The sequence below is a fragment of the Temnothorax curvispinosus genome, unplaced genomic scaffold (assembly GCF_003070985.1).
Source record: "Temnothorax curvispinosus isolate PA1 unplaced genomic scaffold, ASM307098v1 QBEX01012165.1, whole genome shotgun sequence".
NCBI lineage: Eukaryota > Metazoa > Arthropoda > Insecta > Hymenoptera > Formicidae > Temnothorax > Temnothorax curvispinosus.
Window position 1 is genome coordinate 1 of NW_020221945.1, and position 14086 is coordinate 14086.

Genomic DNA, 14086 nt, shown 5'->3' on the forward strand with positions numbered 1-14086 from the left:
GGGGGGGCGAAACTTACTGCATCCACGCATACACTTTTCCAACAACACAACAATTGGTTGGTAACACATAGTCTATATACAGTATTATAGAATTATACCATTTATTATATTTTTCTTCGTTAATAACTTTTTAATAAGCAACGACCCCCAACTAAAACCTTCACAACATTACTCAAGGTGATGACCATGACAACATATTTCAAAATTATGGAAATTGGGGGTGGCTCCCTAATACTAAATATTTACCCTAAAAACTTGAAATTATAAAATTTGGTTGAAATAGGCTTGGAGTTAAATTAGTTTTTATGCAGGAGAGGGACTACTGCGGGTCTTACGCCTACAGGTGTACTGTCTATAGTGTCTATACACACATATTAACAAATTACTTTCTTTAGTATTGACACAAACTGTTATACTTCTCATCAGTTGTACATTTGTTAATATCTTTTTAATAAATAGCGACGGCTAAAATCATATTTACGCTTTCTAAAACATAAAATTGTATACATACTTTTCAATATACCAACTATTCTCTGCTTTAACATGGCGTACATACATCTGCAGTGAATATCTATGTTCAGCATAAATAGGTTTTTGCTTAAAAAAAGGTTACATATTCTTCTAATTCCCCCGATTGATTATTACTTTCGGGGTCACAACAAAGATTTTTACAAAGATAGTCGCAAAAAATATCAAAATTCAGAAAAAGTCCTATTCTAAATAATTACCTAAAATTTATTTCCATTTTCCTAAAAAGTGTTCAGGCAAATGCTATTTGCCTAGGAAAATAGCATTTAAACACAAATAAACGAGCGAAAGCCAACTAATTTGCCTACGGTCTACGATATATATATATATATATATATATATATATATATACACACACACGAAAAAGACATAGTTGCTTTTAAGAAAAAGTATGCAGATGCGTGTTGCAAATTACATATTTTTTCTTAAAGGAACTATGCCTTTTTTCATATCAATTGATTTGTCTCATTATTCTGTGCATAAAAGTATTAAGGTAACATTACCGAAAACTTAATGTTTTAAAAGATATTTTGTATTTTATGTCAAAATACTAGAACTTTCAAGCCTCATAACTCAAAAAGTACTTAATAAAAAATACTTTCTTATAGTGTTTTGGAAAGCTCTCGACATAAGCTACAAGAATATGCATTGAAAAATAGGGGTTTCCATTTAAGAAATTAAAGGTGTCGTTCACGTGAGCTTTAAACGACCATCCAAGGTCAAACCAATGGCACCATCTTATGTCCCTCTTCGAGCCAAACAACTTTTGTACGAAACATTTTTCCGTATGTTTCATATTTTTCAAGATATTTGCCTGCATCTTTTAAAATAGGCCACCCTGTATATATATATATTATAAAGATATCAATTATTTGAGGTCAACATTGCAATGTCTGCTTTCTTTTGTCACTGTATATCTTAATCAATGTAGTAATCAATGTTTTTTCTTCTAGATCTCGTCTTGATGAATGGAACTACCTATCATACAACTTATTGGTACCTTTTGTTTATTGTTATTATTTATTAATGACAAGAGTTATCTTTTTTTACACAATGTGCGATATTTATGTATCGTATGAGGTTTTTTTTATAGATCAATTGTATCTATTATAATATACATAATGCCTTTGAAGTACTGTGAATGATAAAAGTAGAATAAAAGTTCTAAATAAAACCGATAATACAAGATGAATCGACCAGCCGTAATTATTATTGTCCAACATATCTTTCAAAAAATTATTGATAGTAGTAAAATAAGAATAAAAAATATCCTCCTTTGTGCGCTAAACAACACATTTTATTCAAATATATTTCATGGATTTCATAAGAAACACAATAATAAAAAAATACACACGTATCGTTTTTTTACACATTATACAGTAAAATATACAATACAATATATCAAACATCTAATATATTTAATTCTGCTAATCTGTATTGTCGCGTTTGAATATTTCTGATAAGAACGGTGTTAGATTTTTCGTCAATCATTCTGAGTAATGAAGGCAATGCGATATATCCGATGCCGATACTCTTTGCTTGGCTGAACGAAAAGTTCCCTAATGTTATATATCCCATAACTTCTCTATCGCAAGAATGACGAACTTCTGTACATTTTGAAAGATACAATTCTGACATTTTTACCGATTGATCAGATATAATTTTACAGTGAGATAAGACTGTTGTACGTTTATCTTCGTTCAACTTTCCAGTAGATTCTTTCAGTAACTTCAACGCATTATTTTTTGACGCTCGATTCCATCGAACTCTTTGTCGCCTTAATCGTTTTAATAGTATTAAATGATTCTTTCGTAATGTTTTACGAATTTTTTCGTTCGAATCACTGTGACATTTTTCTACAGGCCCAAGCCATTTCTTATTGTTTTCAAACATCTTCAAATCTTCGAATGTCGGCATACATATGATTGCGAATTTTTTTGGCGATCCTTTTCCCACCATAGATATTTGAACGCGTATCAGGCAATTTTTATAATCATTTAAATCTGGAATATTAGATTGCGTATTTTCGATAAGTAATTTTGAATTTCTACTTTTGGCAGGACAAATATCTGCTTGTAAAAGTAACAAGAGCTCGCGATTCCTTAGAACATAAAAGTCTTCGTTGCCCGACCAGTCTTTCGTCAAATTTTTCCAGTCGCAAAAGAAAGGGCTAGAAATTCCGAGCTTGACAAAATTAACTCTTCTATTTGGTGGATAACGGAAATATTTTTTAGTCAATTCCTCTTTTGTAATCAATGCCTCTCTCGTATACGCAGGACTATCAGGATCATTAATATCGGGTGTATCTAGATTCAAACTTTCAAAAGCTATCGATTTTGATTCTTGAAGCCCACCTACTCTTGAACATTGCATTAAGAATGCAAGCCAAAACGGCATTGCCCATCTGGCTGGTACAATAACATCTATTCCAGAACCAAAACCTGTCAACATACATTGTGTTCTTAATTATAAATCATAATCAAAGAAAAAAATAAAATAAAAATGTCATAAATATCTATGTAAAATAAGCTTTTTTAATGTATAGTTCTAATTTTTTTTAGTTGTTTTTTATTTTAAAAAGGTTTTTAAAGAAGTTTCATAGTTTTAGGAGGAAAATATAATGTACATATAACAAATTTTATATAGCATTTCTTAGAAAACATGAGTATTTATATATTTTTTAATGAAATCATATAATTTTTTATAATTGTAATTCAATTCTTCTAATTATTTTATAAAATAATTATTAAAACGTTCTGTAGTAAAATTATACAAAAAATTAACAGCTTATAAAATAATTTTATACTTTGTTAAAATAAAATATAAAATATTTCGTAAATATTCATTTTACGACAAACTTTATCTTGATATACTTTGATATACAAACTAATGAAATAAATCAACGATATGAAGAGATTGATGTGAAGAGAATGTATAATTGTTAATTGCATTAAAACAAGTATATAATTACAAATCACATATTTGTGCAATTGTGTTTGCAATAATGATCTTTTTATTTAACTTAACTGGATATTTTTATTAATTATAATTGTTACGACGTTTCGACCATGGGTTTTAATCCTTTTCAATCAATGTAACTTATGATATATAGTATACAGGGTGATTCAGAAATACTTGTACAAACTTTGGGAGTCAGTTCTCCATACATAAACAAAAAAGGAAAGTCATATATACATATGTCTGGAAATATCTTATATATAAATTACAATCGAAAGATTACATTTCAGGCACGCACGTTTGCCTAACCTAAATCCATTAGATTTTTATCTGTGGGGACACTTAAAAGCCCTAGTTTATTCAATTGAAATTACAAATGAAGAGACGCTTCATTAACGCATCACAAATACTTACCTACGAAATCATCCGCAACCATCATGGGATTTTTAAAAGGGTACGACAGATCATGATCCAATGTGTCCATTGTATGCATTGAACCAGGTAGAGGACATTTTAAGTATTTGTTACGAATTATAAATAGATAAATAAATTGAAGATACATTACGTTGATCATGTGTTATTGTAATTGTATTTTGTCAATTTTTGTCGAATATAATCTTTCAATTATAACTCATAAATCACAAGCATTACCGGACATATATATACGACATTTTTTTCTTGTTTACGTATAGAGAACTCATCCCCAAAGTTTGTACAAGTACTTCTGAATCACACTGTATATTGGCAAGTTACATCGATTGAGAAAAACCGAAACCTTTGGCCGAAACATCGTGACAATTATAATTAATAAAGGTAGCCAATTAGGTCAAATAAAAAATCGTTATTGTTAATTATTTACTGGCAAGGTAAAATTTTCTGATTTGGTTTGTATTCTATTGATATTGTGTTTGTATTATATTGATACAGTCAGCTCATTATTCTGTATATAAAAATGTTAAAAGTTGGGTTATATTAAAAAATGTTTTACGATACAATATGTTACATAATTGATGTTAAAATATATTAGAATAAAATACAAAATATTCCATAATAAACTATTAATTTCATTATGACTTTACTTAAAATTATAAAATAATTAAAACAAAAAGGATATTAATTATAGAATAATTAAAACAAAAAAAATAACATTGATATCTCACGAAAAATGTGTGGAATAAAAATTTATTACACATTGTATTTCCTAAAATTACGAAATTTTTATTTTAAATAATTTTCTTTAAAATGAAAAATACTGGTAAAATAACTTCGGTAATATATGAAAATAGTTTATCTTACGTATATTACTAATAATAATATATTCAAAATTGTACATATTACATACCTGTAATAGTTCCAGATTTCTGAATAAGAAGTATAGGTATCTTTGCCATAATATCCTCATTATAATATTGGTCATTTGATACACCAGGTACAAGACATTCACTTCTAAGCTTATTTATAATGCTTATGGGCATGCAAGAACTGCTTACAATATGGCGTATTTCTGAATCCCAAATAGGAGAACAGTTGGAATTAGTTATTGGCCGATCAATAGGAATTGATCGAGAAAATGTTTCTGTTACTTCAGTATTACATTTTGTTCTTTTCTCAGGTAAGTAGAAGCGTGGATCTAAAACAGTTACTCCAATAATCATATTTGTTGGCAAGTGATTTGGCGATTCCAAAGACTTGAATATTTGCCACAATTGTTCTTGCACCTTGAAAGTCTCCATATTTTCTTGTTTTTTATAGTAACTAATATACCATGTCTTTTTACTAAGTTCTATATTCAAATATTTGGAAATTGTAGTATTTTCTTCATTTATTTCATCAATTGCCATCTCTTCCGTAGGCTGCAGAACATTGTTGTCTACTGATATTTTATTCGTATCTATCGTTTTGCTGCTTAACGAGCTATCGTTATCTTTTAGAACAGTGAAATCCGAGCAAAGATTTAATTTATTTAAAGACGGCAATTTTAATGCCTGTGTTAATACATTTAGAGTCAATGTCCCATGAAGTCGAAATCTATTTAATGTATTTCTTAATATGATCATTTTACAACCTGCATCATTCGTGTATAAATGATTTAAATTGTGGATAATATCGGTTGCATCTTGCTCAGCATTGTTCTGCTTAAATTCAAAACTTGCTATAATTTCACTAAGAAAATCGTCGTAAAAAGCAGGATGTACCCAAATCCAAATAGTTTTAATATCTGTTTGGATATTTGATTTGTTTGGTCGCCAGAAAAAAGTCACATTACCAATAGGAAAACGTGGGTAACCATCTTTCCTGAAGAACATCAGAGTACCTTCCCCATGGCCATTAATATATTTTTTCGCTACAAAAGTTAACTTAGATGGATTACAATGCGCTCTTAAAGTTGTCTTTAATAAGTTTTCCTCCCCTGTTATCTCAATGCAAGTGTAGTAAGAAATATCTTGTAGAAGGCAATATTTTGCGGCAGATCGATAATTAGCTTTAAAACACTTGTCGTTTGGATGACTCGCAATTCTATATCTCCATTTGTCAATCATGTGAAAACGTTTTGCGTGCCAGATGTGTGTTTCTAACCAGATTTTATTACGTTGTCTGCAACTGTATTCAGAAAGTAAATTGTGTGGTCTTCTACGATACTTTCGAGATAGTCGCTTGTTTATTGATGGTAAATCTTTGCCATTTCCTGATTTTGCCATTTGTGCCAAATGTGCCTCTCGCAATCTACGTGGCAATCTTTTGACATTATGAGACATGACACGTCTACGCATATATACAGGCAGCTTTTGAAATATTAACTTGGTTTGTTTAGGATTTTCTGTAAGAATATCACAGAATAATTATAAATATTTAACATAACAATAGATTAGAATCATCCAGAGATAACAGAGTCACAGACTATGACATTATTTATATTTATAAAAAAAATCTAATTATAAAATTGAAAAGTATCTAATTATGTAATTTATTTTCATTTCATAAACGTGTAATTTGTTTCAATAGTGATCGATATTTCCTAAATGTTTGATAAAATGTTAGGGAATTTTTTACATTTTGAAATAATCTTTATAGAAATTGGATGAGACTTATATTTTTTTCCTTAGATATTCTAATAATTTTTACCTTAAATTAAGATAAATTTAATTAAAAAGTAAATTACACTTAAAAATTATTCTAAAAAATAAAATTTTACTTTTGTATGTTAACAGCTGTTTATATGAAAAAAGCTTATTTTCAAAAACTTGGAAGCATTCTAAAATTATTTATCTATATACCTATCGAAGATGTCATCGCAGAAATTTCATAGGCTCGTGAAGAGATAAAGTTCATAATAGACACCTCATGAGGGAGCGACTGGAACCCTCCCAAAAACTCATCAAATTGCTTCTTCTTCATGATATTTAGTTTTGTACCACCTTTTTCTTATATAGCGAACGTATTATTATCATCATCAACAACTGTTAAGCCCCTTGCACAATGCCAGGTAACAGGCAATAGGAACAGGAAATAGAAATCAGAAATCGTGTATAAATGCAGAATAAACAGTGACACAGGCAATACGCTAGATGCGTACCGCAGGGGGGGGGGCGACGAAAGCGCTATCTGGGCGGCACAATTCTACACTTTTTGGGTCTTTTTGTCGCCCCCCTTCGGTACGCATCTAGCGTATAGACGTATAGATGCACAGGATGAGGAAAGCTAGCATAGAGTGCAGCACCATATCATAATTGGTAGCAGAGAGAAACCTGAGAGCGGCCATCCGGCTTCGGGGGACGTCTGTCCTAATCTGCCCTCTGAGAAAGTGGACGTCAACTACGGCGTTACGCTCGGTAACGATCAGAGAGGACTCGGGTAACGATACATGGGTTCGTATCCATGCTATGGTTCGTGTCCGAACTACTCAGATGGAGGGGATATATGCTGGTCGCGCAAGCCTTTCCTCTGTCCGTGTACGCTAGGCCCTCGGCAAGCTTCGAGCGGGGAGAGAAGGGCAGACATACGAGCTGCTGTCTCTCTTGAGCTGTGACGTTGCCGCTTTGCACGGGCCGGCTTGCCGGCTATACCACGATGCCACGCATTTCGGGTATCGCGTCTCGTGTCTCGCCGAGTGCCGAGTCTCGAGTTGACAAATCGACGATACGCTATACCCGCTATATACGTTACATTTGCTTGTATACAAATTTTAATTTTTATATTTATAATTAAATAAATAAATAAATAAATAAATATATATATATATATATATATATATATATATATATTATATATATATATGTATATATATTTAAAATTTATCAATATATAAAGATTGCAAATATAATTAATTAAATAAATATTTATAAACATAAAAACTAAAATTCGTAAATGTAATGTATAGAAATCACCGTTCTATGCTTTTCTATCTAAAAAAGTCTTACATTAAAAACCTTTACTTTGCATAATAAATTTTAAATTTAATATTTAAATTCATACCAATAATTATATTATTAACTATATTGAGAAAAAATGGTAGTTCATAATGTTTCTTGCACTCTTATTAAATTTATTTTACCTATGCATGTTCAAGCGGCCAAATTACGAGCAACAACAGAAGGAAATTGGATAAAAATAAAAACACTTTCTTAAATAAACAATACACATGGGTAACAGTGAGTTCTATTATAATTCTCGTATAGTTCTGAACGTGTTCTAACGTTTATTTCTAAAGAGTTCTGACGATAAGCATTATTTATTCATATTTTAAATAATTTTTATCGACTAAGAAAGACGCATTTACGGGTATGTGGGTGAGACGCTGTAGAAAATCTCGGAGTTCTGGCTTATATAAAATATTTTTCGTACAGTTCTAAGCATACTAAAACAATTTCTAAAGAGTTCCGGGCATTGGCAATGTTGTATAATTTTTAAATAAATTAATAACGCATGAAAGTCAGGAATTTATCGAGAATAGGGTCTTTCTCGAGCGATAAGAATTATTTAAAACAAGTAAAGTGTGCAAGTAGAAACCTGCACATTGCTTCCTCATAGTTTTTAAGTGTGCAAGTAGAAACCTTTGCTCACAAAGCTTCCTCTATTTGTTTTGGCTTCCTCATAGAGGAAGCTTTGTAAGCAAAGGTTTCTACTTGCAAAAAACCTCTTTACCGATCATCGCCAAATTCAGTACCGACCTTCCTTGAATGATACTCTATTGATTAAAAAAAAAAAAAAAAACAGCCCGATATCAAACTTTATCAGGGTTCTATTTATGTACCCTATTTCATATACTTTTGGTAGAAATTTGATCTATAATTATTTGAGATTCGGCCAATTATTTCCCGAAAAATTAAATAAAATTAGAAATAGATCGATATCTCCAAATTTGCGGAAATTAAAGCATAAACATTTCTGCAAAAATTCAAAATTTTATTAAAAAAGAACCCCTTAATTATTAGCAATTTTTATTAATTTTAACACCGACCCGACTATGAATACCGGCCTTAAAGAATTATATATGAAATAGAAATATAGAAAAAACTGAAGAATATAATAAAATTAAAAAATTTTGGTAAACTTTTTTTTAACAGAAATCGGTAATCCCTTTATTATTAACAATTTTTATTAATTTTATTATATTCTTCAGTCTTTTCTACCCCTATTTTATATATAACTCGTTAAGATTTGGTTGATCAGTTCTGGAGTTATAGAAATTTCTGTAAAGGCACAGACATACAATCACACATACCGACATTTTTTTTAATGCGATATTTCGACGTTTTAAAACACTCTGAACATATTGACATTAAAAACTCAAAAAACAATCTTTTCTTTGGTTTCTTCTACCCCTATTTTATATATAATTTTTTTAAATTTGGTTGATTAGAGCCAACTTGATACGCAATCAAAAGTTCATATACGAATTTACGAAAACAAAGCTTCCTCTATGAGGAAGCAAAATGAATAAATAATGCTTATTGCCAGAATAAAATGGGACAACGTTAGAACACGTTCAGAACTACACGAGAATTATAGCAGAACTCACAGAACTGCCGAAATACGGCCAGCTTCTCACCTTATTTTCGATAAATTCCTGATTTTCGAGCGGTATTAATTTATTTAAAAATTATACAACGTAGTTAGTGTTTGCTAAAGTTAATAAACATATATATACAACGTAGCTAGTGGCGGGAACTCTTTAGAAAATGCTTTAGTATGCTCAGAACTATACGAAAAATATTTTATATAAGCCAAAACTCCGAGATTTCGCACAGCGTCTCATCTTCTTCTGTCATGATTACTTTTCGGTTAATATTAATTTTTTTAAATATAACACAAAGATTCTAACGCTCGGAACTCTTTAGAAAATGTTTCAATATGCTCAAAACTACTCAAAAAATATTTTATATAAACCGGAACTCCGAGATTTCAACTGGCGTCTCAACCGGTATACTCGTTGCATTGTAATTTTTTTTTAGTACCTTATAATTAATTTTTTTGCTTTTATATGGCAGAACTCTTTATAGAACTGTTATAGAACTATAGATCTTGCAAAATCTGATGAGATAAACTCTTTATAGAACTATTATATAGAACTATAGATCTTGCAAAATCTGATGAGATACAGTGGTGAAACTTGTGTAGGACAAAATGAGACGCTGCGTGAACATAGCGTCTCAGTTTGTACTGATGCGTTTTTTGAAAGAAGCCAGAACTCTCAATAATTTGTGAGTTTCTGTAAAATGAGACGATAGCTTCACACACACGTTAGGAAGAGAATGTATAAAGAATTATTAACGGAGATATTTTAATTTAAAAGATCATTAAAATATATATTTTTCAGGAATGTTTTATAGGGAAACGAAGAAAGTGAATAACGTTAAACTTTGCATGTTTTCTTCACTTTATTTTAAAAATTTATTTTTATTTTTTAAGTAACAAAAATTCTTTTTTTTCTGTTATATCTTGGTCACTATAAATGACAGACGATGTAAATAATTCTAGCTGTTTTAGGTATCTGAAACGCAAAAAGCTAAAATTTTCTTATTCTGCAGGAGAAGTGTGGCTATCGTCTGAACTAGAACTAAATCAATATTTCCATTCTGAGCGGCTTTTTTATTTAAAATATTATAATTTTTTTCAAAATTTTATTAGTATTTTATTTAAAAAAAATGTTTATTCTAGTTCAGACGATAGCCCATATCACTTATTCTGAATAAGAAAATTTTTGGTTTTTACGTTTCTGATACCTAAAACAGCTAGAATCATTTACTTCGTCTCTCATACTTACGTCTTTTAGTGATCAAGATATAATATAAAAGTAACAAAAAGAAGAATATTTTTCTTACTTAAAAAATAAAAATAGATTTTTAAAATAAGATTAAAAGAACATGCAAAGTTTAACGTTATACGCTTTCTTCGTTCCCCTATAAAAAATTCCTGAAAAATACCTATTTTTAAAGACCTTCTCCGGCTCCAGTCATACTCAACTTGTATTCATGCTTAGAAAGAAAAATTTATTTTACTAAAGTTAATTTACTAAATATTACATATAACAACTAAAAAATAATACATTTTCTTCTGTGTGTGTATGTGTGATGTTATTAACAATAGTTCCTTTTGCAGATTTTTTACACGCTTAATTTTTACAAGTGTGATGTCAAATACAGACAAGATTTTTGTTTATCTGCTATAAGCGTTATTTTGAATGTTAGATTTTAATAATCAAATGTTTTTAATAATCAAACATTTTCAAACTGCAAGCGAGGGACAAGCAATATCATCTACAGCATGTATCCTTAAAATACTACGATCTTTTCTAGCAGCACTAGCCACTAGCGTATAATTTGTCCGCCGACATTACTAATTTCTTCTGCAGCAACACATAAAATGTTGAACAGTTTAGTTTTCTCGAATGGTTGTAATAACGTCTGTATGTCCTTGCATTATTAATTCGTTAAGGTATTGCTCACATTCTCATTTTATTAACAAAATTTTGAAAAAAGTTATAATATTTTTAATAACATTTTTAATAAAATTTAAAACTATTAATTTAGAAATTACATCTTCTGATCAAAAACGTTGGTCGAAATTAATAATGTCTCGATGATTGATCCGAAAAAGTGCTGTGTGAATCCGACAAAGCGAGTTGGCTCACGATTTTTTCAATGTTCATATCGGTAAAGACGTTATATATTGCCAGTTACTGTCGATTTAAGCTGCTTTAACTGTTATTCTATTCACTGGCGAAATAAATTTATTATTCTGATTTTTAATAATATAAGAGAAATAAGACCGTTTTATGTGTGACCGTTATACAATCAATCAATATTAAATAAGCCGTGTACGATCCGAGCTTGGATCTGAATAGCCTAATAATATTTTTTATGTATAATTACACGTATATTTTTTCCAATCTTAATAAATTGCGCGCTGACTAACTTGTCAAACTTACAACACAGCTCCTGTTGGAGTAGTAAATTCTTTACTATTATTTAAATCGATTTAATTAGAGGGGTGTGAGGGGATTTTATTAATCCAATAGGAGCTGTGTTGTAAGTCTGACAAGTTAATCGGCGCGTATTATAGTTGATTAAAGTTGGAAAAATATGTAAATATAGTATATAAAAAATATTATTAGGCTACTATAAAATCTAAGCTCAGATCGTAAATGGTTTATTTAATATTGATTAATAATATTTTTGATAAAAAAGCCGCCTAGAACCTAGAATGGAAATATTGGTTTAGTTCTAGTTCAGACTATAGCCACATATACTTCTTCTGAATAAGAAAATTTTAGCTTTTTGCGTTTCAGATACCTAGAACAACTAGAATTATTTACACCGTCTGTCATTTATGGTGACCAGGATATAACAGAAAAGAAGAGCATTTTTGTTACTTAAAAAATAAAAATAAATTTTTAAAATAAGATGAAGAGAGAACATGCAAAGTTTAACGTTATTCACTTTCTTCGTTTCCCTATAAAAAGTTCCTGAAAAATATATATTTTAAAGATCTTTTAAATCAGAATACCTCCGTTAATAATTCTTTGCATTCTCTTCCTGACAGAAGAGATTTTACCACTTCTCAATATAAATATAAATTTATCTTGTTATGGTTTTATTCGATTATTCCGGCGTTTTTATGTTTGTGATTTAATTCGATTATTATTTACTTTGTTTATATTATTAGATGATTGTTTAATATTTTAGTCTAGACTAATGTTTATGTAAACTTGATCATTAATTATCATGTTTTTTTATATTTATCTTCTTCTATCGTAGTAATCCGTTCCGAAGAAGACTAAGTACAGTCGAAACGTTAAGCATGTGTATTGTTTATTTAAGAAATTGTTTTTATTTTAATTCAATATCTCTCTGTTGTTGCTCGTGGCCGCTTATAAACATTAATAGCTAATATAAATTTAATAAGAGTAAAAAAAACATTATGAACTACTTTTTTTCTCGATATAGTTAATATGTAATTATTGTTATGCATTTAAATATTAAATTTAAATACTATTATACTGAAGTAAAGGTTTTTAATGTAAGACTTTTTTTGATATAAGAGCAAATTTGCCAGAACGGGGATTTCTATACATTACATTTACGAATTTTAGTTTTTATGTTTATAAATATTTTTTTAATTAATTATAATTTTAATCTTTATATTTATAAATTTCAAATATATATATATATATATATATATATACATATATTTATTTATTTATTTATTTATAAATATAAAAATTAAAATTTGTAAATATGAACGTAAATGTAACGTATAGCGCATCGTCGATTTGCCAACGCGAGACTCGGCATTCGGCGAGACACGAGGAGCGATACCCGAAATGCATGGCATCGTGGCATAGTCGGCGCGTGCTAAGCAGCTACGTCACAGCTCAAGCGAGAAGGAGACAGCAGATCGTATGTCTGCCCTTCTCTCCCCGCTCGAAGCTTGCCGAGTGCCGAGTCAGCCGACTGGCATATCCCCTCCATCTGAGTAGTTCGGACACGAACCATAGCACGGACACGAACCATGTGTGTACCGTTAAGGTGGAAGCACATAAAATTACAGGAGCCATAGGCAGATTGCAGAAGCCATAGCGCATGCGCTGTGGTATTACTTTATCTGCCTATGGCAGAATGGCAGATATCATAGCGCATGCGCTATGGTTTCTGTATTCTGCCCATGGCTTCTGGATTTTCAATCTACATAAAAATACATAATGCATAGCCACGGGCATAGGCACATACATTCTCATTTGTAGTCGGTCCTTTTAGAAAAGTGATCAAGAACAAAGAACGGATTTATATTGATTAACACGTAAGTATTTTCATTATTTAAGTATCAACGTAATGAAATTACGAACTGACAGTGACCGTATATAATTATTAGTGTGAATTGTCTCAGTTTCGTAAACATAGTGTTTTGAGGTTAATTTGATTTTGTGTGCCGAAGTATCCAAATTGCTTTCTACTTTGAAGGCTCAGAGCTCCGCGACTAACAAGACGCAAGCAAACTCGAATCAAAACGCGTCGAAGGCTAAATCGGCGCAAGATCCGAAGACGGATAGCGAGCGTCGTCGAGTCCGAGGCGATCACCAGAAATTGTAATTTATTGCAAA

General features: G+C 30.3%; 1 protein-coding gene across 1 annotated transcript; it reads right to left on the reverse strand.

The window, feature by feature from the left end:
- Positions 1–1876: 1876 nt before the first annotated feature.
- LOC112462280 (ribonucleases P/MRP protein subunit POP1) lies at positions 1877–7136 on the reverse strand. Its single transcript, XM_025027968.1, has 3 exons — positions 6762–7136; positions 4829–6304; positions 1877–2969 (listed from the first exon to the last, which is right to left on the reverse strand). The coding sequence occupies exons 1-3, from the start codon at positions 6880–6882 to the stop codon at positions 1930–1932; spliced, it is 2637 nt and encodes an 878-aa protein (XP_024883736.1). The 5' UTR covers positions 6883–7136; the 3' UTR covers positions 1877–1929.
- Positions 7137–14086: the final 6950 nt, after the last annotated feature.